We start from the raw sequence: 27,552 nt of genomic DNA on the forward strand, positions 1-27,552 counted from the left end.
ATGAGAGGAGTGCACAGTTTGACTAGCCCCACTACTCCACAGGTCGCACCATGAGTTTACAAGTTTGATTCACTCATCAAAATAGCTAATTGTTTACCTTCGTTACTGTTACCCAAATAAAAGAGACTTTAACCAGGCTTCTTTCAATAAACAACAAAGTTATTATTTAATTATAAAACCAGTTTTGTCAAATAGAAAGGTAAAGCTTATTAACATACAGTATGATATATAAAAGTATTACAATTACTCTTCGAGATACCCTAAGTCACGCACACGCGGACACTGCAAAAAATGATAATTGAGGAATTCTTCCAAAGGCTAAAAGTCAATGGTTCAAAGGGAAAAAGAAAGATGACGGAGTCTTTGAAATGGCGTCTGGGTTACATGGTCGGGGTCTCAGTGCTGATCTGCAAAATAATCAATGACTCTTGCGCTGTTTTTCAGGCGGACTCGAGGAACACTCGCAGGTACTCAATCCTAGCACACACAGCTACTTAGGAGCACCTTATATTCACTTCTGGCTGAGGACTGACCCTGGTCTGCAAAAAGGCTGCTGTCTTCTTCTCAAACAGTTGGGTCCTTCTTATTCTGAAAGCAAATCCAAAACCAACTTTTAAACACAGTTCCAGGCATGTTTTTTTTTTCCCAGAGCCATAAACTACCATCTGACCCCTTTTGCACACAGCCCACCAGGGTCAAGAGGTTTCCAGCTGCTTTACAACTGCTTAATTACTTTTTCTTGTAATTGGATGTCTCTTCCAAGAAAAGCAGAGTTATTGCATTAATAAATATATACATAGTGCAGACATTGAGTCCCTCTACTCACTTCTTGGTGGTGAAACAGCGGGTGTGAAATTGGACGGCCTGAAAACCTGTGTGGGTATTGCGCTGCCTGATGATTTGCATCATAGTTGTGTTCAACTAGTGTTTAATGTGTTGCTGAGTGGCTCAGCCTCAGTGGGAGGCCCAGGTTTGTGCAATGCTAGCACCATGTAAAGCTAGCCTGCCGTACATTAAGCCAGCCTGCACCTCTTAAGGAGAAGGGCACATTCTGTCTGGAGCAGATGCTGGAACTGGCTGCAAGAGAGAGTGTTAGCACGAAGGATGCCAAATGATGGCATAATAGGGTACACAGTGTGCTTGAAGGTTCTCTGTTGCCTTGGTGGAGAAGGTGGGCAGAAGGAGAGGGGTCCTCCAAATAAACTCTGTGAAGACAGTGGAAGCAGAGAGCTGTGGTGGTCAATGCCATCTTTGGAATGGCATAACTGAGGCGGTGGCCAGTGCTGGCACTGAAACCAATGAAGATGACGCTACTCATATCTAACCCTCCTTATTACATCCCACTTCCCTTTCATCCCACAATCTCTTCTGATTTATAAGCTACAGATGCTATAAACATGCACGCCTTATCTTCTCTCGCTCCCCTCACAACCTTGTGCCTTTCTCCTTTCACATACCCAAGAACTGCAATCTAACCAGGCAGTGGTGGAAGACAAGGAGGTAGAAGACAGTGATGAGGAAAAAACATTATCTCTTGCCCTCACACTTGCAGCCACCAGCTAGGATATTGACACTATGCATACTTTAGAGGATAACTTAAAGCTAGTTCTTTACATGGTTTGACATCAGGCGCGAGTGGGCTGCAGCCAGGTAAGGAACAAGGGTAGTCCAGGTGCTAGCTCACTGGAGAATGAGGTCACACACAAGTTCTGCTGCAGAGGACTCAGATGAGGATTTTGTTGGGACAACCTACAGAAGAAGGCTGTTAGGTATGCACACTTAGGATATTGACAGGCCTGCCAGGAAGCATGTGGTCAATGTCAAGAGCTGAAATTGGCCATTTGGATCTTCAAGCCTTCAGTAAGATCATGGCTAATCATCTCCCTCAGCTCCACCTTCCTGCACTCATAACCCTTAATTCCATGAGTACCAGATATCTATTCACTTCTGTCCTGAATATCGTCTATGACTGAGCTTCCACAGTCCTTTGGGTAGAAATTTTTTAAGATTCAGAACCCTTTGAGTGAAGAAACCTCTCAATTCAGTCCTAAATGCCCAACACCTTTTTCTGAGATTGTGACTGTGTGTTCTAGATTCCCTAGCCAGGGGAAACATTTTCTTAGCATCTTTCCTTTTGGGCTCCCTAGGAATTTTATATGTTTCAATTAGATCACTCTCATTCTTATAAACTTTAAGGAATATAGGCCTAATGTCTCCTCATAGGACAATTCCCTCATCTCTGGAACCAGTCTAGTGAACATTCGGTGCACTCCCTCAAGAGCAGGTAGGTTCTACATTTGGTAAGGAGACCAAAACTGCACACAGCACTCCAGGTATGTGTGGAACATGAACAGAATTTGGGCGGAATCTCCCAGCCCCGACAGCAGCAGGAAGCTTGGCAGGTGACGGAGTTTAATTTGACATGAGGCCAAAATCTGTTTCCCAACATAGGGATGAACTTTTGGAGTTTTGCTCCTGGGACTTTGAAGGCGAATCAGGCTTCATGATAAACAATGTTGGGAAGCCCTTTAGCATGTCATTCATGCCTATTAAAAGGTCACCTTGCCGGAATTCAGTTCCCCGCCAGTCAGAAATTAGAACATTCACTTTATGACTGTCTGGGCAAGTTAGGGGGTGGGGGGGGAAGGGACGTTGAGTGGCTATCCGAGGAAATATCGGAGGGGGAGGGAGACTGTCCAGAGAAGGGTGGAGGGAGGAACAGGGAAGAGACTGTCCAGGGAAGTGTAGGGGGCGCGGGGTGAGAGACGTCTGGGGAAGTGGTGGGGGAGAATGTCCTCGAGGTGTTGTCAATGATGGGGTCCTGGGTGTTGAACTGAGGGTTCTGGCCAGAGGAGGGGACAGTCACAGTTAGAGGGGGAGTGGAATGTGGGAGGGTGGCAGGTGAAGGTCTCATGGGGGTGGGTGTGGGGGGCAAGGGGGCATGGTCACAGAGCCAGACTACTCAGCTGGCTCATATAATGGGAGTAGACAGGGTCAGGGGTGGGAATGGGGATGGTAATGAGTGTTAGCTCTGAGGGAGGGAAGGAAGGAAGGTGGAGGTGGATGGTAATGGGGTCCAGGTAACAGGGTGAGTCTCAAGGGTGACAGAGTGGAGAGGAATGGTGTTATTAGATGGGTCAAAGGTGATGGGGGAAGCTGGTGGGTGACAGGGGGAGGGTGAAAGGTGGTGGAGAGAGTTTGAAACATGATGCCTTTATGTTTGCATTTTTATATTTTTCCGCTTACATTTTTCAAATCTGACCTGGACCACGCAGTGAGTCAGTTAGTGAGATCCCTCGAATTGGGGGAAGGGTCTTTTCGGGTGGGTGGAGTTCAAAGTCAGTATAAGTATCCAACTAAAGGGACACCCTAATAATCATGAGGCAACTGGATGAGAGCTGTGCTGAGTTGTGTTCTTCTCTCTGTGGTGAAGCCCACACGGCAGCAAGTTTGTTCCCAACTCATTGGTCTCAACATCGAGAGCCCAGCAAGGTGTGGGGCTGCTGTTCATTCTGTACCATTTGCCATCGGCTGCTGTCAGAGGCAGGGATGAAGGGAGGGAGGGATGGAGGTGGAATGCCTCCAAGGGGCCCAGCAGGTGGACGGCAGCCAACATGCAACTCCAAACCTTGATCCTCATGGATGAATGGTCATACCTGACAAGAGTTCATGTGGATACTCTTTCTATGCTGCCAAGGCAATGGCCTCTCTATAAAGTCGTGAGGGTAATGGAGGCAAGCTGAATAATGTCAGAGGGAGGGTTCTCGCACATGCCTCACATCACTCCAGTCGACGTGCAAGATCTCCATTCGCAATTATGTATGAACGGGAGATGTCCTTCACCTGGAAGGGGTGGGTGGGGATGCCATGTCTAGATGGGGCCAGGCAAAGGGCTTTGCCCTGGTCTGCTGACTTTGTGATGGAGGGAAACCTGTTAAGGACAAGCTCACTAAATTTATTACATAAATGCGTTCACATATCCATTGAAGCATCGATGAAGACGGCAGCAGGCAACACTGTCTTTTTACTGGCTGTCATCCAGATGAGGAGAAGGAGGTTGCAGGTTGACACAGGGCCAGGAGGAGAAATGGCCAGAGCAGCAAGAAGCAGCGGGGCTTCAAGAAGGGTTCACTGCAACAGCGACCATTGGCCCAACCAAGGGTGTATCGGAGGGAGTGAACCTATGTACAAACGAGAAAAAGGGAATGCCAGGGGCACCTTAAAATGTCTCATATTGTGGCTGCAGACATCTGCCAGCTTCTCCATGATGATCGGCAACCGCATGGATTTGGAGGCAATCCCATGCTGGTAGCATTAAAGGTCACCACCGCCTTAAATTTCTTTGCCAGTGGCTCCTTCCAGGGCTGCATTGGGGAACCTGTATGGCATCTCCCAATCAGCGAAACACAGGTGCATATGAAATATAACAGATTCCTTATTCAGGAGAGTGCAGCAATTTGTCCAATTCTACCTGGATCCCAAAAGCCAGGCTGCAAGAGCATTGAGGTTTGCAGCAATTGCAGGTTTCCCACAAGTGCAAGGCACAACTGATTGCACACGTGGCCTTGAAAGCTCCCTGGCAACAGTCAGTCATATTCATCAATAGGGAAGGTTTCCACTCTTTGAACGTGCAGCCGATATGTGATCATAGGAGGTGCATCTTATATCTTTGTGTTTGGTTCCCAAGGAGCTCTAAGGACGCCTACATTCTGACCCACTTCTAGGTACCATGGGTTTTTGAAGGACCTCGGTGTAGCATGGCTGGCTCCTTGGGGACAAGGGATACTTCCAGTAGAGCTGGCTGATTGTGACAGTTTGCTGTCTGCAGAGTGCTGCTGTGAAGAGCTACAATGATGTATATGCCTCCACCAGGTCTGTGATTGAGCAGACGATAGGCATCCTAAAGATGAGGTTCAGATGTTTGGATCACTCAGGCTGGCTCTCCAATACTCAACAGAGAGTGTGTCCCAGATCATTGTTGTCTGCTGCGCCCTACACAACCTCGCGCTACAAAATGGGGATGTCTTGGCTGAAGGAGGATCAAGATGTCTCCTCCGATGATGAGGACAGTAAAGGCGATGGCGCTGACAAGGGTCAGGATGTTGCTGAGCCACACGTAGAGGCCACATGGTATGACGCGGCAGACAGGCCTGTGCCTATCTGATAGTTAACAGATTCCAAGCAGAGTAAACTCCCAACACATTTGTTGAACTGTTTGCTTTCCTGTCCTCTGCTGGCTGGTAGGCCCCAGCACCTTTTTGGTTATAGACATTATTTTTCTCGAATGTATCTTGATATATGATAACTGAATTAAATTGCACTAGTTACTGCCTGCCCTGCTGTTGGTTTGATCCTTTGCATGTGCCAAACTATGCTAATATATATAGCCTGGCACTAAATGCATGCTTCAGAACCTACACAGCACTCTGTTCCCCCGCGACCTGTAAGTAAAACTGAGATTTTTCCCATGCCCTCAAAGTCCGTGTACATGGCAATTTGGAAGCAACATCAGATCTAACCTCTGCAGGGGTGCACTCATGACACTCTCACACCTACTCCCAAAGCGGGGCAGACCAGGTAGAGAGCTCTTTCAGGCAGAACCAGATAAATGGGTCCACAGGGAGGAGCATGGTGAGAACACCATTTGGCCCCTCAAGATCACTTCTCCCTGCAGATTGATCAGGGAAGATCTTGTCTCTGCTCCCGATCACCACTCGCCCATTGTAAACTCATATCCCTTGACATCCTTATGTCAAGAAGTTCTGAGTTTACTTTGGAATCCACTCACTAACAGTGCCTCACCTGCACTATGGGTTGCCGAGGTACAACTACTCTGGACCCTCCAGTTGCAGAGGCCCCTACAAGTCTCAGTCTTAGATGGCCTTAGCATTAGTGCAAGACTATGATCCATCATTCTGGACACCCCACCCAAGGTAAACATCTTTCCTTCATGGACCCTGCAGAGACCCATTAGAGCTGCTGATGCTTCACCTGGATAGCCTTACAGTCCTCAGCATGGTCCAGCACACAGGCCCATTCTCCTCTCTCTCTCTCTCCTCATGCACTAAAACCCTGGTCCTTCAATGATGTTCGATGCACTCAGTTTGCAAACCCTTTATGCGAGGCCTACTGCCCTTGAAAAAGGAGGCAAGCAGCCAAAAAAATCTTCATGTGATGCCTGACAAAAGCTTCAGGCAACGGCACAGACACCTCTTAAATTCTACACTTAAATCTCTCATGTAGTCAAGGCTAACGTGTCCATTGCCTCCTTACTTGGTGCCCTCACCTGCATGTTAGCTCAAAATGACAAAACACCAAGGAAGGCCATTAACGATTGGACATGCTGAGCGCAGCTTTCTCCAGGCATGTAGGGAAGCCTCTGGTTTTCTATTGTTAAGAAAACAGTGTAAAGTTTCACTCAGCCCTGAAACTGCATCTACAATGCTCCTTACCAATCACGTGGCAAGGCCAGGATTTTGACCCCTCCCACTCGACAGGATATTACAGTGCCGCCGAACTGAATGGAGCTTTAAATGGCTTGCCGCATCCGCCGGGAGAAGACACGCCACAGCGAGGCCCTAAAATCCTGGCCCAGGTTTAACACACCTTGATTACTCGTAGTATCCACCCACATCTCACTTTAGGGCAACAGTAGCAGGAGCTGCAATGAACTTTGCTGAACACAATTCAGAGGTCAGAACATGGTGAGCTGCAAGTAATGGCTTGCATGATGCATGGCCAGGCAGCACATTCACAAATAATGACCAGTGCTTAATTATGCACATGTGGGATTATTCAGTACTCACTATGTTGATAATGTGAGAGAACTGAATCTGTGGGGAGTTCCTAATTGGACTCTGATGGAGGCCCACATTCCAGAGCCTTTAATGCCCACCACTATTGAGGCAACTAGCAACAAGATGGAATCCAGGAAACTTTCAAACTGTGCAAGTGAACATATATTTACAAGTGTCAAAACTATATAAAATGGTTTTACACCCGTGCTACCTGTCTGCCTTCAAAACTTCTTTTATCTTCTTCACCAATCACTATGATCTAGATGCAGCCCCGACATCCACAACTGAGGTGGAGGCAGCCTGCTATGCCCTGTTGACTGTGACGTTTTTTAAAAATTCATTCATGGGATGTGGGCATCACTGGCTAGGCCAACACGTATTACACATCCCTATTTGCCCTTGTTCGGAGGGCATTTTTTTAAAAAGCGTCAGCCGCATTGCTGTGGTTCTGGAGTCACATGTAGGCCAGATCAGGTAAGGACAGCAGATTTCCTTCCCTAAAGGACATTAGTGAACCAGATGGGTTTTTATGACAATTGGCAATGGTTTCAATGTCATCATTGGATTTTTAATTCCAGAGTTATTTTATTGAATTCAAATTCCACCATCTGCTATGGTGGGTTTCGAACCGGGGTCTCCAAAGCATTACCCTGGGTCTCTGGATTACCATTCCAGTGACAATACCACTATGCCACCAGCTCCCGCTGTGAAGTCTTAGGCAGGCGTCCTCTGGTGGCCCAAGGCCTAGAGGGCCCCAGTCTGCTAAGGGTCTCCTATTCAGGTGCAGGTGCACCTTCCTCGGCCTGAGCTGTTGGAGTTGATGGGGTCCATGGCAGAGGGAAAGTGGCGCGGCAGGGCATCTTGGAGTTTCCTGAGATGAAGTCCCCGGGTTGTGTTGCTGGCGCTCCTCCTCCAATTGGTGCCTGATGGCATGCCCCTGACTCCCTGAGGAGAAGGGGCACATGGTTGGAGGTCGAGGTGCACTGCTGCACTGCGCCCATGGCAAGAGTGACGGAGTGCAGGTCTGAATGCATATCTGGTAGCCACTGTGCGTTCTGCTGGATCTGGGTCTCCAAGGAGGCCACCACCCTTTCCATTGAGGTAGCCAAGCGCTTGCATGCCAGAGCCATGACTGCAGACAGAACATGGACAGACTCCCCCAGCCTTCAGTCCAGTCTTCGCATGGCTTCTGGCATCTCTGTTTGATGCTCCCCTGCTTGTCTCTGCATCTCCAACAGGTCCCTTCGGGCCAAGTTCAAAGTCTCATCATCTGCATGGGGCTCAGCAGGGGCCTGGTCTCCTGCAGTCCTCTGGGTGTCTGAGACCTTGGCTGTCACTTTCTCCACCTGCTGTGGACCCGTGTCAGTGATACGTTCACCAGATTGTGACCCTGAGTCTGCATCCAGAACTTGGACACACTGAGATGACTCTATCAGTGCTGGTGGAGGGTGCAGGTGAATGCTGTGATGGCGCATCCTCTAAAGTTTTTGAGGCATCCTCCTCAGAGGTGGGGTTGGCCCAGGGGCTGTGACTGGTCCAGGTAGCTATCCTGCCCTGTTTCTTGCTGGTATCTTAAGAGAAAAGAAAGATTAGTGATTGACTAAGCAAGCCGCTTAATTAAATACAGCTCTCACTCAGTGGGCACAGCTGACAACTGCAGACTGGAGACATCCTCACTGGCTTCCTGGGGAGTCCCACCTCACCATCAGCACAGGCATGGACGGTATTACTCCTCCTTGGCTAGCTCAGTGGCCTTCTCTTCATATGGACTGAGGGTTTGAATATAGGCGATTCCGCGCTTGTTGTGGATATTTATCTTCCGCAGAAAGACAGGAGGCTTGATTGTCTTGCTAATATTTATATGAGCAGATCAGGAACATGCATTCCATGGCAGCTGCTGAGCCCTCCCCAGTAAGCGATTAAGAAGCAGGATGCTCTGCAACTGATATAAGATTAAAAGCATGAAGTGGCTGCCACATATTCAGTGTTGTCCCACCTGCTGATAAGTGCTGCTGCCTAATGCCCTTATGAGAATGTCAGTTTGTGAGGGTCATATTTTCAGACAGTGAGTAGATGGTGCACTCACCCCAGTGGAGCGCAGATCATTCATCCTCTTCCAACACTCCTGGGTGCCGCTGCGCTGGACCCCACAAGCTCTAAACTCCGAAGCATCCTCGTTGTAGTTTGCTGTGGTCAGATGGGAGGGCCTCCTGTTGCCATCCCGGGGAAACAGCACCTCTTGCCTTTGTGGATAGCCTGGAGGAGAGTCGGCAGGAGGCTTCGCTGGTACGTAGGGCTGCACGTTGCTGTCTTCTCGTCAACATTCTGGTTAATGCGGAATATGGAGCTCCTGGCCTGCAGTGAGTGAATGGCTGTCTGGGTGCCCTTTAAATATAGAAGCTGGACCTTTGACTCCATGAGGTAACAGCGGGGACGGCGACTTCTAGCCTGCTCTCGTTGTGAGATTCGCTCATGTTCAGCTATCCGGCCCCCGCCCAGTGGGAATACTCCTATTTCTGCATGCACCACCGAACTTAGACTTCAGGGTGGAAAATTCCACTCTATGATTGAGTACATTCAGCTGACCAAGTTGCACAGGACTGTTTTCCCAACAATAAAACAGGAAAAATATCTATGGCACTAAAGCTATTTTTTTTCATATGTAATATAAACTAAAATCAATACCGAGTTTATCAGCAATAGTAATTTTATTTCCCTGCCTAGCGCCCATCACCTGTCGGGATAGGCTCCAACTCCCCATGACCCTGAATTGGAAGAAGCGGTTCTGGAAAAGGTGAGTGAGTGAGTAATCTTATTTTTAGTGAATCTCCTGTAATGATGTTCCCATTAAGTCACAAGATGCTTCTTTATAAGGACAGATGTACTACATCTTGTTTAACACAATGTATTATTCTGCTGCTAAGGTTGAACTGTATGTAACCAGTATGCCCTTTTAAAACTACATTGTTACAAATAAGCTCGTCTTGCATTCAATTGGAGGTGCAGCCTGAAGTTCCTATGAAGGTAGCAGCAAATAACTGATTTGTTGTTTTATGTTTTTTTTTTGAAAATGTAACATCGAAATTTGCATGTATGATGAAACATGATTGGTGTATTACTGAATTTTGAATATAAATTTTACATTAATGTATGAATATTTATTTGAAACAAGATACAATTCCAGCTGCAGCTGACAAAATCTCTCTGTCTCAGCAGAAGTAATTTAAAAATGTATGTAATACATATCCAGTTTCATGGCATGTGGTCTGAGATGAGCTAAATACAGGACATTAATATTTTATGCCTAGAAATTGGATCATGCAAAGTCCATTTCCTAGTTCCTGAGTGCTGAAGGGTCTAATAGGGTGTGTGCTCAATGTATGCTCATTCCACACTGGGTATGCACCACATTCCATTGTGTGCTGTAGTGATCCAGAGCACCCATCTAACACAGGCATCAAGTCGATGCAGAGTTATGGCCTAGTGCTTACTTCAGGCTCACCCCTGAAATTGATTCAAACCTCACTGCAGCATATGGTCTGTGCGCTGTGATTGAGCTTATCAAGAGCTGCAGAAAAACAATGATCTTTATAGGGACTGCTGGAATCCACCACTAGGTAAGTGACAAAGCTTTGCCTTCCTGAATGTGGAGCCAGAAGAAGTGACTCTTCTAGTTCCATATGATACCTTTGGGCTGCTGTCAGCCATTGCTTGCAGCCTTCCACCCCACCCCTAGCCCTTCTAATCTCCTCCCCCATCCCTCCTGGATTTAAAGTTGCACTGGTTTCCATGATAACCAATTTTCATCCTCTTTGTGACCAATGCATGGCCTCCTGGGGTGCAACTGGTATGTTGGAGATGCCAATTTTGTCTTTATTTTTCATGATGCTATTGGCCATTAGTCTTAGCATTTACAGGTGCATCTCACTTTTGTAGGTCCTGGTTTCTTTCTCAACAAAAGCAAGGTATTCTTTTCGTTATTTTCCCCAGAATGGAAATGTGCTTACATTCATGATTTATAATCTGTCATTCAAATGGTTCATATGAAGTACACGCATTCAAAAAAACTGTGTAAATTATTTTCTGCAATACTCACTTCCCCAACACTCACTAATTTTAAAGGAATTTGTTATTGTCAATTTAACACTACTTCTGTGGTATTACCAACTATGATCTTTTTCTCATATTTTATTATAGTTTCCACTTGGCTTAAATCTATTTGCATTTATGTCATGCTAGGACAATAGTTAGATCATAGCAGAGATTTGCATCACAGTTATATTTGCAGCTTTCTACTAAGTTATCCAACTCCAACTCCATTCATTCAAAATATTTTAAAACACATGCCAGTTCATTGCTTTTGGCATTGCACCAAGGCAAAATCTGGGAACTCCCTCCCTAACAGCATTATGGAAGTACATTCACCCATAAAGACTGCAGTAGTTCTAGTCGGCCACCATCACCTTCTTAGGGCAAGTATGGATGGAAAATAAAGATGGCCTTCCAGTGAAGCTCGTGCCCCAAAAATGAATTTTAAACCGTCCGACTCCAACTTATTTGTTAACAATAACAATTTGTATTTATGCCATGCCTTTAATAAAGTGGTGGGGGTGGTGGATATTGGATCCAGTGTCAGGCACCCAAATCAAGCACCCTGCTTTGTACAAATGGTGTCAAGCTTCTTGAGTTTTGTTGAGGCTACATCTATCCGGTCAAATGGTCAGTATTTCATCACATTCCCGGCTTGAGCTTTGTAGGTGGTGGATAGAGTTTGAAGTGTCAGGAGATATAACATTCACTGCAGATTACCCAGGCTCTGCCCTGTTCCTGTAACCATGGTGTTGATCTGGTTGGTCCAGTTCACATTCTGGTCAGTGGTGACACACAAGCTGGTGATGGTGAGGGACTTGGCAATGGTGATACTGGTGAAGGCCAAGTGGTGATGGTTGGGCTTCCCCTTGTTCCAGATGGCCGTAACCCGACACTGGCACTTAAATAGTGCAAATCTTATCTGTCACTTCTCAGCCCAAGGCTGGATACTATTCAAGTTTTGCTATATTTTGGCATGGACTACCTCATTAAAAGAGGAGCTGTGAAAGTAGCTGAAATCTGTGAAATCTGCAGCCCTCTGACGTTATAATCAAGGGAATGCTATTGATGAAGCAATTGAAGGTAGATTGACCAAACTGATTATCAAATCAAGTGGAAACAATATGTTTGAGAACTTTAGAGAGAGGTCAGTAGTTAAAAGGGACAGAGAGATCAAGAGTAGCCTTTTCAGGAATCAAGTAATGATGCCTTGAAGGCTGTGATGGATGAAGGCTTAGGAAAGGGAGCTATGTCAATGTGATTATTTATTCCTTAATACCATATGATCCTCAGATTCTGATAAAAAATTGCAAATCCCTGATAAACATCTGTTGCTACAGATCCAGATCCAGCCATTTCCATAGGGATTCATTATGTTAAGTTTTATACTCTACTTAAAAGTTGCAAAAATATTTTCATACATTACACATTCTGGTAACTTTGGGTTTCATTTAGAAAAATGTATCTACATTTTATGAAACGTATTCAAACAAATACAATTTCAACACATTACAATCTAGAGTCTAGATTTCCCTTCCATTGGCAGATTAGTGGAGGAGTGGGAATGATTCCTACCAATATGAATCCAGTACTAACCTGCTGCAGTTTCCCATTAGGGCTGTCTTTTGCAAATTAAGACTGGTTTGGAGCAGTAATGCCTCTCACAAAAGACTGTTACTGGGAAGGAGAAAAGTACTACTGTCATAGTTGTGTCATATGCCTATAAAGCTTACTAGAAGATGGGCACTTTACTTATAAAAGCAGTGTTGAATATGGATACTGTACCTTGACAAGGTGGACTCCAAAGGGGTCAGATGACTTCCTTTATGGTTTCTATATAGACAGGGACTGACTTCATGGCAGGACATGTCTGGAAAGTAATTAAAATGTAAATAGCCTTCCCAGATGTTGATAACTGCCCTCTCCATTACAATTGAAAATTCTTATGAATGACTTATGAAGAGACAATGGATGTTATACTTCCTGGCCCCATGAAGATGGGATTTCAAATAAAGACATTCAGAAGACTACTCGTGGCTTCAATGTTGATGGGGTATCATTCATTCTCCATTGGGTGTCAGTTACATTTGCCGTTGCCCATTGTGTGGATGATGGAATGAATTATTACTGTTGTCAAATGACTGAAACTGTCTGGAGATAGCCAATATCTCATTGATCCACAAGGGCAGCCCAGTGAGTCAGTCTGGGATATTAAGACTTGATGGAAGCATCTCTCACCCAGCACAAGGGTGGACTCTGCCTCAAAAGTCACCTTAGGCAGAGAATTGGGGCTTATTCATTGTACCTGCCAGAATGTAACTTTTTACTAGAGGGGCTCGACCAACATCGACTAGAATGCCAGAAGCTTGCAATTGTTTGGGGTGTGAATCCATTGCCAGAAATCTCTGACCTTTTCTCGTCAGTGGGTCCAAGAAGAATCCTTTGGGTCTGCAACATTTCAACTACCATCTTGTGGACTGATTGGAAGTGACCTTTTTATTTACTCTTTAAGATAACTAAGTGCATGCTACATCTTTAGAAATCATCTTCTCTTGTATGCATATTAGGTGTGAATGAGGAGTGGGTGTCTCTTGCGTTTACATTTCAGGTGTGGCGAAAATAAACGTTTATCCTTTCTTTTGATTCAAATTTACAAGATGCCTGTTTGTGTCTGTTCTTAAAAGTCACAGCACTCAAGGGGTTAAAACACTCCTTCTCAAAGATACATCTTGTTGCAGTCAATTGAGAGATGAGAAAAGGGGGAAATTATCCCATCATCTCTCCCCATCTGTAACACTATTCTAGTGACATGTTTAAAAGGGTAAGAGTCACCAAGATTTTAGGCACTAAGACAGGCACCCATAAGGGGTGGTGCAAGCTAACTGGAGGGAGATGGCAGAGGCAGCTAGTATTACCTCAACCACCCTCAGAACTGCCGCAAAGTGCTGGAAGAGTTTTGATGACCTTGCAAGGATAATAAAGTGTCCTGTGTTATGAGATCCAGACTTACCTTGTCGTCGGGAGGTTGGGAACTACGACTCCCATCATGCCTCGGGAGTTTCTGCGCATGACTGGAATGGGCTACACGTGCGTAACACAGCATGTTAGCGTTCTCTGGGCACCTGCGTGAAAAAGAAAAAGAAAGAAACAATGCAAAAACCCTGATCATGTGACCGAGAGAGCCATAGTCAAGAGAGCCCCAGACAGGGAAAAAGGAGGGGGGACAGGGAGAGGACCCAGCTAAGAAAAAAGAGCAGCGAAAGGGGCTCCAAGCAGAAAAAGGGCTTTGCTTGGCAGACCTTAAGTGGAGAAGTCTCAGGAAAATCCCTTGCAATCAAAGAGGGCTCAGGAGAAGCCCAGGTGATCAAAGGAGACGGCAGACGGTAGGTGAATCCATGCTGCAGGCTGTTAGGGTGAAGGCAACCCTTTGGAGCAGTAGTGTGCTGCTTGTCGAAGCCGAAGAGCTGAAGTTGTACTTGAGAGTTGGTGCGAGAGCACAGACTCGGGAATCCAGGGGACAGTGTCTCGGGAGGCGAAATTGAAACCCTGCGAGGTGTGCTGTCATTGAGGCCGTCCAAGTCGGAGTGACTTTTTGGGGGGGAATTCCAAGGTGGGATTTCCGAAGACGAAGACTGGAATCCCTTGTGAGAGAGACGGAGTGTCAACTAGGTCGGTTGACTCACAGTCTGGGTGGGTTGCTGAGAAATCTGTGCAATGTATCTTGGTCGCATCTGCCATTTATTGTGCAGAGTGGTGTGTTTGACCACAATTTGTCTGTTAATTCACATGTACCTCAAATTAACCCTGCATATTAGTGTATAAGATTGTAACTTGTTATATCTTTCTGCTCTTGTAAAGTTTATTTTTGTGTGTTCAAAACCAGTGGAAACCTGTGGCTTTATTCCCTGAGTAAGAGTCTTGAATCTCAAATTTTGTCCACTTTAAACAATAGTTATTAGCCCCTAGCTGGATCGTCCCAAACATTTGGGGGTCTGGTTCAGGGTCACAATACCCAGTACTCTTGAAATACACATTCTCTACCACTCATAGAACCTCCACTCACATCCTTACCTTTCTTGATCCTTTTCTCCCAGCACCTGAATAGCAGGGTATCTCATTTCAGCAAGTGGCAATATCTACAAACACTCAAGTATCTCTTTATTCCAGACCACTTTGCCAGCTAGTCTTCAAGGACAGTTCATTAAAATGAACAGTGCACTTCATCTCATCAATGGGGAGGCATGCACTCTTACAGGGCAAATTACCTATGTCACTCAGGTACCACTAACATTGTCTCTTCATTATCTGAAGGAGAAAGGGGCCTACAAACAGCACCAAAGAATTACACGCACTTGAAAGGGTACAAAAACTGAAAAGTGCAAGATGACATGAAGACCAGCTGTTGAGAGCTGTAGAAGAGGGGAAAGTTTGGAAGCGAGAGAGCAACAGATGGTTGGTAAAAGCTGGGAAACACACAGTCTGCAATTATGGTAATGAGCAAGCAGCATGAAGTTGTCGTGCTACTTGCATCGGAACCAATGGACACTGGTCAATTACACATCCTGTTTTTGGAGGTTATCAAGTTTCATGGCCATTGCTGCGTAGATAAAGATATGTGGTGGCATTATGCCACAAATGTAAAACCAGTGCAGAATTCTCTGTAACTCCTTAATTTTTCTTTCTGAAAGTGGTCACCAATCTTTTATCGCCTACTTGGCATTTTTCACTTCCAAGTTCTCCAAAGTCCAACTATTTCCTCTTAATTTCCCCTGTAATGTTTTTTATCTCACCATTACTTAAGCATTACTACCTCTGCAACCATTAGACTTCCATTGAAACAAGAAAGAAAATAATACTCAAATAAATTTATTGAAATATAAATATTAATACTTTACTATATTATTTATATGCAAAATAGTATTCACATGAATTATTTATACACAAAAATCTACAAGTTTTTGCACACAGTTGTAATGTATGCACTATACATAATTTCAAACGTAATACATACATAACTTGTACAGTGAAATGTATTTCAGATATATGTACTACACTTTTTTTGGAAAACTTTACAAGTATATGAAAACATGTACATTTGCAGTTTCATCCAATTTTCAATTGTCCATTTTTATTGTATATTTCCCATCTTGCTCTATAATGACACATTCTCCTTTGTACCATTTGATCATTCTGTCCTTCTCAAACACCATGTTGTCTCAGTTGAACAAGAGTTCAACTAGTAAATTATTTAATAAAAAAATCCTACATCTGCACACAATTCCTGTCAACTCCAATAAATTGTTATGTCTATAATGTTGATGGAAATTGGCTATGTAAACTTATCATGCTGCCTTTATGCTCTACTAGCAGTGAAAGCAATTCGTCACCACCACTGGCAAAATGACAAAGTTTAGTCAAGCAGTTTCCACTAAAAATGTGGACATAAGAATTTATAACAGAAATATAAAAGTAAGGACAGAATATATGACTTTAAAATGGAGACTGTGTGCTCTGGCCTAAATATCCCCTGCCTGAAGATTACACTTGGTTTTGATCCCCTAATCTAGAAATTGAATTGCGCTGCAACCATGTTACAGGCTAAAATGGAAATAGGTGCCTATGGGTCAAATATGTGCACTACCTGTAGGCACAATTTTGTATCACTGTCGTATGTTAACATTAAAAAGAAAAAAGAAAAAGGCTTGAAATTATATAATGCTTTTCACAACCACTGGACATCTCAAAGTGCTTTACAACCAATGAAGTTGGCACTGTTCCCACAGTAATGTGGGAATCGCAGCAGCCAATTTGCACACAGCAACCTCCCACAAGCAGCAATGTGATAATGATCAGATCTGTCCTTTTGTGATGTTGATCGAGGGATAAATATTGACCAGGTCACCCTGCTCTTCTTTGAAATAATGCCATGACATATTTTACATCCGCCTGAGCAGGCAGATGGGGGTCACGGTTTAATGTCTCATCCAAAAGACAGCATCTCTGACAGAGCAATGCTCCCTCAGTATGCACTGGAGTTTCAGCCCTGATTTTTGTGCTCAATCCCTGGAGTTCCACTTGAGCTCAGAATCTTGTGACTCAGAGGTGACAGTGCTACCAATGTCAAAATTGAGGCTGGGGAAAAAACCATCGAACTTGCCAACATTTTATAATTAAAGAAACATGTGAATAATTGTCATGCTTTAGGTGCAGGACTTCTGCTAATTAAACAATGAAGTTATGTATGATCCCCAGATATTTTAAAACTCCTACAGTGGGCATGTAAGAAAACAAATGAAAAATAATTACATTTTAAAACTTTTCAAGCTACTTTGTTATTTTTTTTACATCAAATGGTTTCCCTGCTCCCCGTTGCTGGTGGAGCCCTAGCGGCTTGTTTCCCAATTCAAAAAGATAAACATGTGACTTGTAGTCCTGTTCCATGTAGGATACTCTCTCTCTCTCTCTCCAGTTGCTATGGCATTCATCAGATCTGCTCCAGTGCAAGTCACATCCGTCTAGCCATAATTAAAACATTCACAGTCTGTTTTGAAAGGCCTCTGGCCAGAATTAAAATATTGCACCTCCAGCCCCACTCCTAGACCTCCCTGTTTTCCAGCCCATTCTACCATTTCTGCTTTTGTAGTTTAAAGTTGTGAATCTAAGTTGACTCCTTGACCCAGCTTCTCTTTGGCTCACACTTCTTAAGACTCTAAACTGTTTTGCAATATTCTTCAGGGCGAGAGGCCAGGAGCTATGGAGGAGCAAAGAGATTTGGTTCCTACATTAACAAATCACTGAAAACTGACACAGAGACATAGAAAGTAACCAAAAAGGCTAATGGAAAGTTGGCATTAGCCCGATGGGTGCTGGAGTTCAAAGGGGAGGATGTTATGCTTCAATTATACTAAGCATTGGTCATATGCCAGCTGGAGTATCCCACTCAGTTCTGGGCACTGCACCTTAGGAGGGAAATATTGGTCTTGAAGGGGGTAGTTCTATTAATTACTTATTCTTGCTTCCTTTCAGCCTAATTATTTATTTAATCTCCCCTTCCAACTTAATTATGAATTATTTCCCATACTTCCATAGTTTCATGATTTGTTTGATTCCTGTTATTCTAACTCCTTTATTTAAAGATTTCATGCAGAATTTTCTGATTTTCACTCTACGTGTGTAGGCGGGACCGGAAGTCAGCCTTGAACCCACCCTTTGGCGTGTGGGAAGACTTCTGCAATTAGGCGGCTCTCAGTTCATTACCTATTCATACACATGAAAGGCGGCGAATCTTGAAGCAGGGCGGGCAGGAAGTTGGCACTGCCCCCACTACCTCATGGGTTTGAAGGTCTGGACTCCATGATTAAAGGGCACCCGGACATGTATTCATTGTCTGCAATCCAAGAATGGACCTTTTCATCACTGAGCACCATCTTTGGAGGTTGGTCTCTTTTGGACGGATGTCTGTCATCAGCGTGTAGCCCCATGTTTTAGCAATGCCTCGCTGCAGGTTCTCCTCCAGGCCATCCAGGAAAGGAGGAATGGCAGCAGGAGGACATTCTGCCAGACCAAATCAGCCTACACGGAGGTAGCAGTGCAGGTCAGCGGCCGTGGGGCCCATAGGAGGACCTGGCTCCTGTGCCTCAAAAGGATGAATGATCTGCTGTGCACCACCAGGGTAAGTGCCACTGTCTATTCAATGCAAAGTCTCACTCTCATAGGGGCATGAGGCATTGTAAGTTTGTGACTGCAAAGGGCTGTCAACAGATGCATCATGAGGACTTGTGCCCAGCACATTAAAAGGCTGTCCATCTCTGCTGCCCTCTTGGAGAAATATGGCTTTGGGGAAGCACAAACTTTCGCTGCATGTGTAACACCGAGGATTCTTGAAACATTGTGTGGGACCTCAAATGTTTCTGCAAATGCGGAATGCCCCCACACAATGATGTTTGAGGAATGTCTTGTCAGGAAAGTCTCCTCAGGAAAAGTTTCATGAAATGTCACCCGATTCACAATTTTTAAAAATTCATTGATGGGGCTAGGCCAGCATTCATTGCCCAGCCCTAATTGCTCTTGAGAAGGTGGTAGTGAGCTGCCTTCTTGAACCGCTACAGTCCATGTGATGTAGGTACACGCACAGTGCTGTTAGGGAGGTAGTTCCAGGATTTTTACCCAGTGACGGTGAAGGAATGGCAATATATTTCTAAGTCAGGATGCTGGATGGCTTGGAGGGGAACTTCCAGGTGGTGCTGTTCCCATGTGTCTGCTGCCCTTGTCTTTCTAGGTGGTAGAAATCATGGGGTTGGAAGTTGCTGTCTAAGGAGTCTTGGTGAGTTCCTGCAGTGCATCTTGTAGATAGTACACACTGCTGCCACTGTGCATCAGTGGTGAAGGAAGTGGATGTGGTGCCAACCAAGCGGGCTGCTTTGTCCTGGATGGTGTCAAGCTTCTTAATGTTGTTGGAGCTGCACTCACCCAGGTAAGTGGAGAGTATTCCATCACACTCCTGACCTGTCCCTCCTAGTTGGTGGACAGGTTTTGGGGAGTCAGGAGGTGAGTTACTCATTGCAGGATTCCTAGCCTCTGACCTGCTCTTGTAGCCACAGTATTTATATGTCTAGTCCAGTTCAGTTTCTGTTCAATGATAACCTCCAGGATGTTGATAGTGGCAGATGCAGTGATGCCATTAAATGTCAAGTGGCGATGGTTAGATTCTCTCTTGTTGGAAATGGTCATTAGCTTGCACTTGTGTGGCGCGATTGTTACTTGCCACTTATCAGCTCACACCTGGATATTGTCCAGGCCTTGCTGTATTTGGACATGTATCTGAGGAGTCGCGAATGGTGCTGAACATTGTGTAATCATCAGTGAACATCCCCACTTCTGACCTTATGATGGAAGGAAGGTCATTGATGAAGCAGCTGAAGATGGTTGGGCCGAGGACACTACCCTGAGGAACACCTGCAGTGATGTCCTAGAACTGAGATGATTGACCTCCAACAACCACAACCATCTTCCTTTGTGCTAGGTATGACTCCAACCAGCAGAGAGTTTTCCCCCTGATTCCCATTGACTTCAGTTTTGCTAGGACTCCCTGATGCCACACTTGGTCAAATACTGCCTTGATATCAAGGGCAGTCATTCTCACATTGCCTCTGGAGTTCAGCTCTTTTGTCCATGTTTTAACCAAGGCTGCAATGAGGTCAGGAGCTGAGTGACCCTAGTGGAACACAAACTGAGCATCAATGAGGTTATTGTGATGCAGGTGCTGCTTGATAGCACTGTTGATGACTCCTTCCATTATTTTACTGATGATCGAGAGTAGACTGGTAGGGCAATAATTGGCTGGGTTGGACTTGTCCTGCTTATTGTGTACAGTTCATACCTGGGTAGATGCCAGTGTCGTAACTCTTTTGAGTCAAACCAAATAAACTAACTTAACAAAATCAGGGACAACATAAAAGACAGCCCCTTAAAGGGAAACTGCAAAAACAAAAGACAAACTTCAAAGGAAATTTATCAGCATTAAATCAAAGTGTGATTAACAGTGTCAATAAAGCACCCCAGTCCCCACAGTGCCCACCGAGCATGGATACCTCTACAGTGCCAGCAGACACCGCGTGCTCCCTCTCCAGGGACACCCAGCCGTGAACATAGCTGCAGGAGAGAAGCAGACTGTCAGGTCAGACAACCCCCTTGATCGCCCGCTGCCTGGAACTGTTAATGGCCAACTTGGCCAGGTCCAAGAGCAGGTTCACAAGGAGGACCCCTCCCTTCCTGTCCTGGGTGCCCGTAGATCAGGAACGTGGGACTGAAGTGCAAACAAAACAACAGTAAAAAGTTTTTCAAATAACTGAAAAGGGAGTGCAGCCTATGACACCCTATATAATATTGATCCATGGACTCCACAAGGCCGCAAAAGATGCAGATATTTTGGGAGTCCGTGAACCGACACTTGCTACAGTTGTATGGGACTGCCGTGTGCAAAACCCTTCACCCCAGGTCCCCGATGGAAAGGGGGGGGGACTCCGTGTAGAGAACCCCCCTCCCCCCCACTGGGGACCTCTGCCACCAGATGGCAACAAGGCACGCCAGGGCGTGTCCGGGTGGCGGGTGAGGGCAAGGAAGTGAAGGGTGTGCAGCAGCCCATACAAGAAACCCCTCCGCGACGTGCTAAAGGGCACTGAGGGCATTTCCGCGAGGTGACTGAGGTTGCGGAGCTCCAGCTCCCGAGAGAGGGTTCGGGGCTTGGGGCCAATGTGAAATTCCGTCTGAACAGGAGTCAGCTCAGACGGAAGGCCATGCCAGTGTCGTAGCTGTACTAGAACAGCTTGGCTAGGGGCGCAGCAAGTTCTGTAACAAATATCTTCAGTACTATTGCTGGAATATTGTCAGGACCCATAGCCTTTGCAGAATCCAGTGCCTTCAGCCACTTCGATTCACTCCACATGATATAAAGAATCAGCTGAAGACCGGCGTCTGTGATGCTGGGGACCTCCAGAAGCAGGCAGAGATGGATCATCCACTTGGCACTTCTGGCTGAAGACTGTTGCAAATGCTTCAGTCTTATCTTTTGCACTGATCTGCTGGACTCCCTTATCATTGTGGATGGGGATATTTGTGGAGCCTCCTCCTCCAGTGGAGTTGTTTTAATTCAAAAACAAAAATACCTGGAAAAACTCAGCAGGTCTGGCAGCATCTGTGGAGAGGAGCACTGTTAACGTTTCGAGTCCGAATGACCCTTCAACAGAACCGTTGAAGGGTCATTCAGACTCGAAACGTTAACTGTGCTCCTCTCCACAGATGCTGCCAGACCTGCTGAGCTTTTCCAGGTATTTTTGTTTTTGTTTTGGATTTCCAGCATCCGCAGTGTTTTGCTTTTATTGAGTTGTTTTAATTGTCTACCACCATTCACGACTGGATGTGGCAGGACTGCAGAGCGTAGATCTGATCATTAGTTGTGGAATTGTTTAGCTCTGCTTATTGATTGTTGCTTATGTTGTTTGTTACACACAATTAGTTACATGTTGTAGCTTCATCAGGTTCAAAATGACACCTCATTTTTAGGTATGCCTGGTGCTGCTCCTGGTATGCCCTCCTGCACTCTTCATTGAACTAATGCTGATTCCCTAGCTTGATGGGGGATATGACAGGCCATGAGGTTACAGACTGTGGCTGAGTATAAAACTGCTACTGCTGATGGCCCACAGTGCCTCATGGTTGCCCAATCTTGAGTTGCTAGATCTGTTTGAAATCTATCCCATTCAGCATGGTGGTAGTGCCACACAACACGATGAAAAGTATCCTCAATGTGAAGGCATGATTTCCTCTCCATAAGGACTGTGCTTTCGTCACTCCTACCGATTATGTCATGGACAGATGCATTTGCAGCGGGCAGATTGATGAGGATGAGGTCAAGTATGTTTTTCCCTCTTGTTGGTTCCCTCACCACATGCTGCAGACCCAGTCCAGCAGCTATGTCTTCTAGGATTTGGCCAGCTCAGCCACTAGTGGTACTACCAAGCCACTCTTTGTGATGGACATTGAAGTCCCCCACCCAGAATGCATTCTGCGCCCTTGCCATCCTCAACCTCTAAGTGGTGTTCAATATGGAGGAGCACTGATTCATCAGCTGAGGGGTCAGTACGTGGTCATCAGCAGCAGGTTTCCTTGCCCTTGTTTGACCTGGTGCCATGAGACTTTGCTGGTTCTGGAGTCAACGTTGAGGGCTCCCAAGTCAACTCCTTCCCTACTGTATACCATGCAAACAAGGAGGAGTAGGCCATTCAGTCCCTCGAGCCTGCTGTGCCATTTAATAAGATCATGGCTGATCTGATAGTAACCTCAAATCTGCATCCTGCCTAACCCCGATAACCTATCACCCCTTGCTTACCAAGAATCTATCCACATCTGCCTTAAAAATATTCAAAGACTCTGCTTCCAGCGCCTTTTTAGGAAGCAAGTTCCAAAGACTCTCGGCCCTCTTTGAGAGAAAAAATTTCATCTCATTTCCATGTTAAACGAGCGGCCTGTTACTTTTAAATGGCCGACCTCTTATTTTTAAACAGTGGCCCCAAGCTCTAGATTCTCCCACAAAAGGAAACATCCTCTCCACATCAGGTCAGGGTCTTAGATGTTTCAATCAAATCGCCTCTTACTCTTCTAAACACCAGTATAAATACAAGCCTAGCCTGTCCAACCTTTCCTCATAAGACAACCCACCCATTCCAGGTATTAGTCTGGTAAACCTTCTCTGAACTGCTTCCAATGCATTGACATCCTTCCTTAAATACGGTGACCAATACTGTACACAGTACTCCAGATGTAGTCTCACTGGTACTCTGCATGACTGAAGCACAACCTCTTTACTTTTGTATCAATCACAATAAATGGTAACATTCTATTAGCTTTCCTAATTACTTGCTGTACCTGCATGCTAGCCTTTTGTGATTCATGCACTAAGACATCCAGATCCCTCTGCATCTCAGAGCTCTGCAATTTCTCACCATTTAGATAATAAGCTTCTTTTTTATTCTTCCTGCCAAAATGGACAATTTCACATTTTCCCACATTATACTCAATTTGACATATCTTTGCCCACTCACTTAACCTATCTATATCTTTTTGTAGCCTCCTTATATCCTCTTCACAACTTACTTTCCTACCTACCTTTGTGTCATCAGCAAATTTGGCAACCATCTCATCCATCCCTGTGCCGCCACCTCTGTTGGGGATGGTGATGGTGGTGTCTGGGATATTATCTGTAAGGTATGATTCTGTGAGTATGACAATGTCAGGCTGTTGCTTGGCTAGTCTGTGAGACAGCTCTCCTAATTTTGGCACTAGCCTCCAAATGTTCAGAAGTAGGACTTTGCAGGGTCGACAGGGCTTGGTGTGCCATTGCCTTTTAGGGTGCCTAGGTTGATGTCGGGTGGTCCGTCCAGGTCTCACTACCGCGCTGAGGGTGCAGACTAGGTAGGCTCGCAGTCTGGTGTTCGGTCAGGTTGCTGTTGTTCCACTATTCTGACTTGGAATTATATCCCCCATACCTTCATTGTAGCTGCTATTAGGTTCTCACAGGACTATTTGCTGGGCCTCACTACTTCCCTGGCTTCTTCGGCAGCATCGTCACCATCGCTTCCCTCGGCATCTCCTTCACTCTCCCCATCTGAGGAGACATGTGGAGCTGGACATTCAGGGAGTGAAATCCCTTCCTGTTCATGAATCTGGCTGGCTGATGTCAGGGAACTCTGAACGTCACATGCATTCAGTCGATTGCCCCTTGGACCTGAGGGAACGCAGCGATGGATGCAAATCCCACGGCTCAAGCAGTTTGGCTTTCTGGGTCAATGGTGAACAGCACAAACTCATGCTTTCCTGAAAAGGGCTTCCATAAACTCCCTAATGCACTTGTGGGTGGCTGGTTGGGAGATGCCACACAAGTCCCCAGTTACGCTTTGAAAGGAGCTGGTCAAGAGGAAGTTCAGCATCGCTGTGATCTTCAGCACCGCAGGCACAGCGCTGCCTCCCAATCTGTGCGGCTGCAGATCTTCTTGCAGGACGTGGCAGATGTTGGCGATGGATTCCCTAGTCGTGCGAAGATGCCTCCTGCATTGTCTTTTGGTCATTTTCAGGTAACTACAACGCCTTCTGTAGATCCTGCTTGACGGCACTGCTGACCCTGGTTCCCCTCTTCAGGCGCTACTTGTTTCTCCGAAGCTGCAGCCCCCCCACCGAGGCTTGGGTTCCAGCTGTTCCTGCCACTGGGCCACCCTTCGTCTTCTCCTCCTTAGGTGCAACAAAACCATTGCAGTTGCCAGGTTCATCTGGCCAAACATTACCAATGGAAACAGCTCTGTGAACATTTTACAGGAAAGATGTGGTTGGCTTTTTCCAGAAATTTCCCTCTCGCCCCCATAACATTTATGCCCTTCTCAGCCTGCTCATATCTTTGATGAATGCCTGCCCTGAACCCACTCCACCAAGGTGATGCCCATTCTGCAAGAACCAAGATTGGTTCTCCTCTCCCTCATGCAGCCATGTGCAAGGAATCTGCAGCCTCCAGCATTACACTGCAAGCTATGCATGTGCGACCAAGCTCACTCTGACTCTTGGTGGCCTACATTATCTCATGACACATCCCTGCAACCATTGAATCAAAAGCATGAATATCGCCACCATCCTCATGTCGTTTAGAATCATCTACCCAGGGCAATGAAGGTTCCTCGACAGCTTGGCGTTGCTACAGCAACACCCCACTCCCCCCACAACATTGCTGAGTGTAAGCTGCCCTTCAGCACAGACCTCAATGCATCACCCGACCTGGTTGAATCTCAGTGTTATGAGAGGCAAGAGCATGAGATCCTTTGCGCTGCCCTGAGCACATCTTTGCAGCATTAATTTCCCAAATGAATGCAAGTGCACTGCCTTTTTCTGGCTTCTGTTTGATTTCCCATTCATTTGGGAATGTGAGCATTCCAGGAACATTACTGCGCAGTATCAGCAAGGGACTGCATAGTGAGCTTGCACGAGTTACACTGGTGTGTCTTACTTTCTTTTTTTGATTCCTTCACCCTCAATACTCCCCCTGTGACATACCAACTACTTCTCATCACCATTGACGGCCTTATAGTTTCTTTTACCCTCCCTTCTGTTAACCTTCAGCCTTCCCTCAGTCACTCTGGACCATTCACCCTTACCCTGGATCTCGACTCCCACCCTTCCTTGTTCCCCTTCCTCGACACTATAATTGTTCCCTCAGCTTCCCAGTTTCCTGCACTCTATAACAAAAACAGAATTACCTGGAAAAACTCAGCAGATCTGGCAGCATCGGCGGAGAAGAAAAGAGTTGAACTCTTTATATTTCACCCCTCTCCTAACTTTACTCAGTTCTGCTGAAGGGTCATGAGGACTCAAAACGTCAACTCTTTTCTTCTCCGCCGATGCTGCCAGATCTGCTGAGTTTTTCCAGGTAATTCTGTTTTTCTTTTGGATTTCCAGCATCCGCAGTAGTTTTTTGTTTTTATCCTGCATTCTATGCCCGGGTCCTTCTACCAACCCAACCGGCCACGCCCTTTAATTTCACCCCTGCCCGACATCCCGATCTGTTCCACGTTTAGCTGCACCATTGAAGTTCACACTCTTCCTGCCTCCCTTGGGCAGACTCCTTGGCCCGGGCAGGGTGCCTCCCTTGGACGGGAACCTACTCCGTGCAACATTGGCCTGGCAATGAAGAAGTCGCCATAAGAAACATGAAGCCGTGTGTACTCACCGGAAGAAATCTACCTCACTTGGTGCATGCCTCTTACGGGTTTCTGAAGGCACATTTTTCTTGCTCTATACTAACAAGATTGAGACTGTCAGCGTAATTAATACTGGCGGGCTGGGGTTTTAATGAGTATGCAGGATATGTTAATCAATGCAACAGGAAGGTCGACCCACCTGATATGTTCTTTTATCTTAATAGCAAAAGTTTATCCCGCCGTCGGGAATCTGAAATGTGGGTCTCCCGCGCAATGAAGTCCCCCCCGCCCGCCTGTCTTTCCATTCCAGATGGGTCCAGAAAATTCTGCCCTGCATGTTCCATTATTGATTTATCCCATACCCACTCCTCATACTTACTTAGGTATTTCACATTCCCTTCCAGTTCCTATAATTCTTTCCTGTTCCTCTCTAAAAACTGTTCTATAAACCAGCTTCCCATCTTCCCTCATCTCTTTCTCCAGCGCAGCTATCAGTCCTTTAGTTACCAGCCCGCCTGGCTGCCTCCTGAGGTGGACACCACAGAAAACTCACTACCTCAAATGTAAGAATTATTTCTGTTTTCCGTACTTCCATTACAGCAGTAAGTAGTGCTCCCTGAATCGTTTTCATTTGTCAAAAAAATCCCCAACACGACAGCGGGTTTTTTTAAAGTATGCATATTTACACATAAATTGGAAGTCGTATTTTGCTATATTTGACTTGATGTGAACGTAATTCGCTACACGTCAGGATCATAGATCTTACAACACCCGGGGGGATTCAACCGAATACGTGTGTTATTTTTAAATGGAACAATCCTAATTGAACCCACTACTTAGCAAGCCGCCCAATAGTCCGATATCTGCCCGGGCTTCATAAATCTATCCACTTTTCTCTTAACAGATTCCATTCTGCTTTTTCTTATTGTCATTTGACTACCAAACGCACTAAAAGGATAACGTGCTTTTAAGAATATGAGTAGTGAGATCATATGCTCAATGCTGGTGTCCGTTTCTTATGTTTTATTTACAAGTCAGAAGTGCGGTTAGCTAGCTACCTGTGGAAGTGGTGATTTGAGTGGACGGCACTGCATTAGACTGAGCCCATGCTGCAATTGAAGTGAAAAATATTGTTTGTTCTGGCGAGTTTGATGATTAAAAAAGTGACCTGACAAAGCGAAATATTGGGCGTACCGATCCTCATTAAAACGAAAGCAGCAACATATTGAGTGAAGCAAAGGAAATAGGCGTGTCTTTTTAATCTCTGATGCCAGCAAGAAACATTACTCAATTGATACGTAATCTTTTTGCACCTACAGACTCTGAGAATGGCAGGGGTAGCTTCAAAAACACTGTTCAACAAACCCAAGGTAAGGTTCAAACCTGGAACTTGGTACTTTGCACTTTAAAGTGGTGGTGATTTGTGCAGG

The 27,552-nt window shown here is 45.6% G+C and overlaps 1 protein-coding gene and 1 long non-coding RNA gene across 6 annotated transcripts in view; one reads left to right on the top strand and one right to left on the bottom strand.

The window, feature by feature from the left end:
• Positions 1-18: 18 nt before the first annotated feature.
• Positions 19-27,494, bottom strand: LOC144679669 (uncharacterized). Of its 4 annotated transcripts, none has more exons than XR_013576399.1 (5): positions 27,436-27,494; positions 26,152-26,194; positions 13,897-14,008; positions 12,672-12,756; positions 19-588 (listed from the first exon to the last, which is right to left on the bottom strand). It is a non-coding gene; the product is annotated as an uncharacterized LOC144679669 (long non-coding RNA). The 4 variants fall into 4 exon arrangements; XR_013576397.1 differs by lacking the exon at positions 27,436-27,494 and adding an exon at positions 27,181-27,327 and having other exon boundaries at positions 26,152-26,221; XR_013576398.1 differs by lacking the exon at positions 27,436-27,494 and adding an exon at positions 26,502-26,575 and having other exon boundaries at positions 26,152-26,221.
• Positions 25,980-27,552, top strand: part of LOC144679665 (adenosine deaminase-like) — a 47,958-nt gene continuing 46,385 nt past the window's right edge. Inside the window, exons 1-2 of one of the 2 annotated variants that reach the window (XM_078540264.1) lie at positions 25,980-26,200; positions 27,442-27,492. In XM_078540264.1, coding sequence (XP_078396390.1) covers positions 26,132-26,200; positions 27,442-27,492 — 120 coding nt within the window. In that variant the 5' untranslated portion in view covers positions 25,980-26,131. Of the gene's footprint in view, positions 26,201-26,578; positions 26,686-27,441; positions 27,493-27,552 lie in introns of those variants that run through there. The other variant, XM_078540265.1, reaches the window with a different exon arrangement.

Source organism: Cetorhinus maximus, chromosome 4, assembly GCF_964194155.1.
Source record: "Cetorhinus maximus chromosome 4, sCetMax3.hap1.1, whole genome shotgun sequence".
Lineage (NCBI taxonomy): Eukaryota > Metazoa > Chordata > Chondrichthyes > Lamniformes > Cetorhinidae > Cetorhinus > Cetorhinus maximus.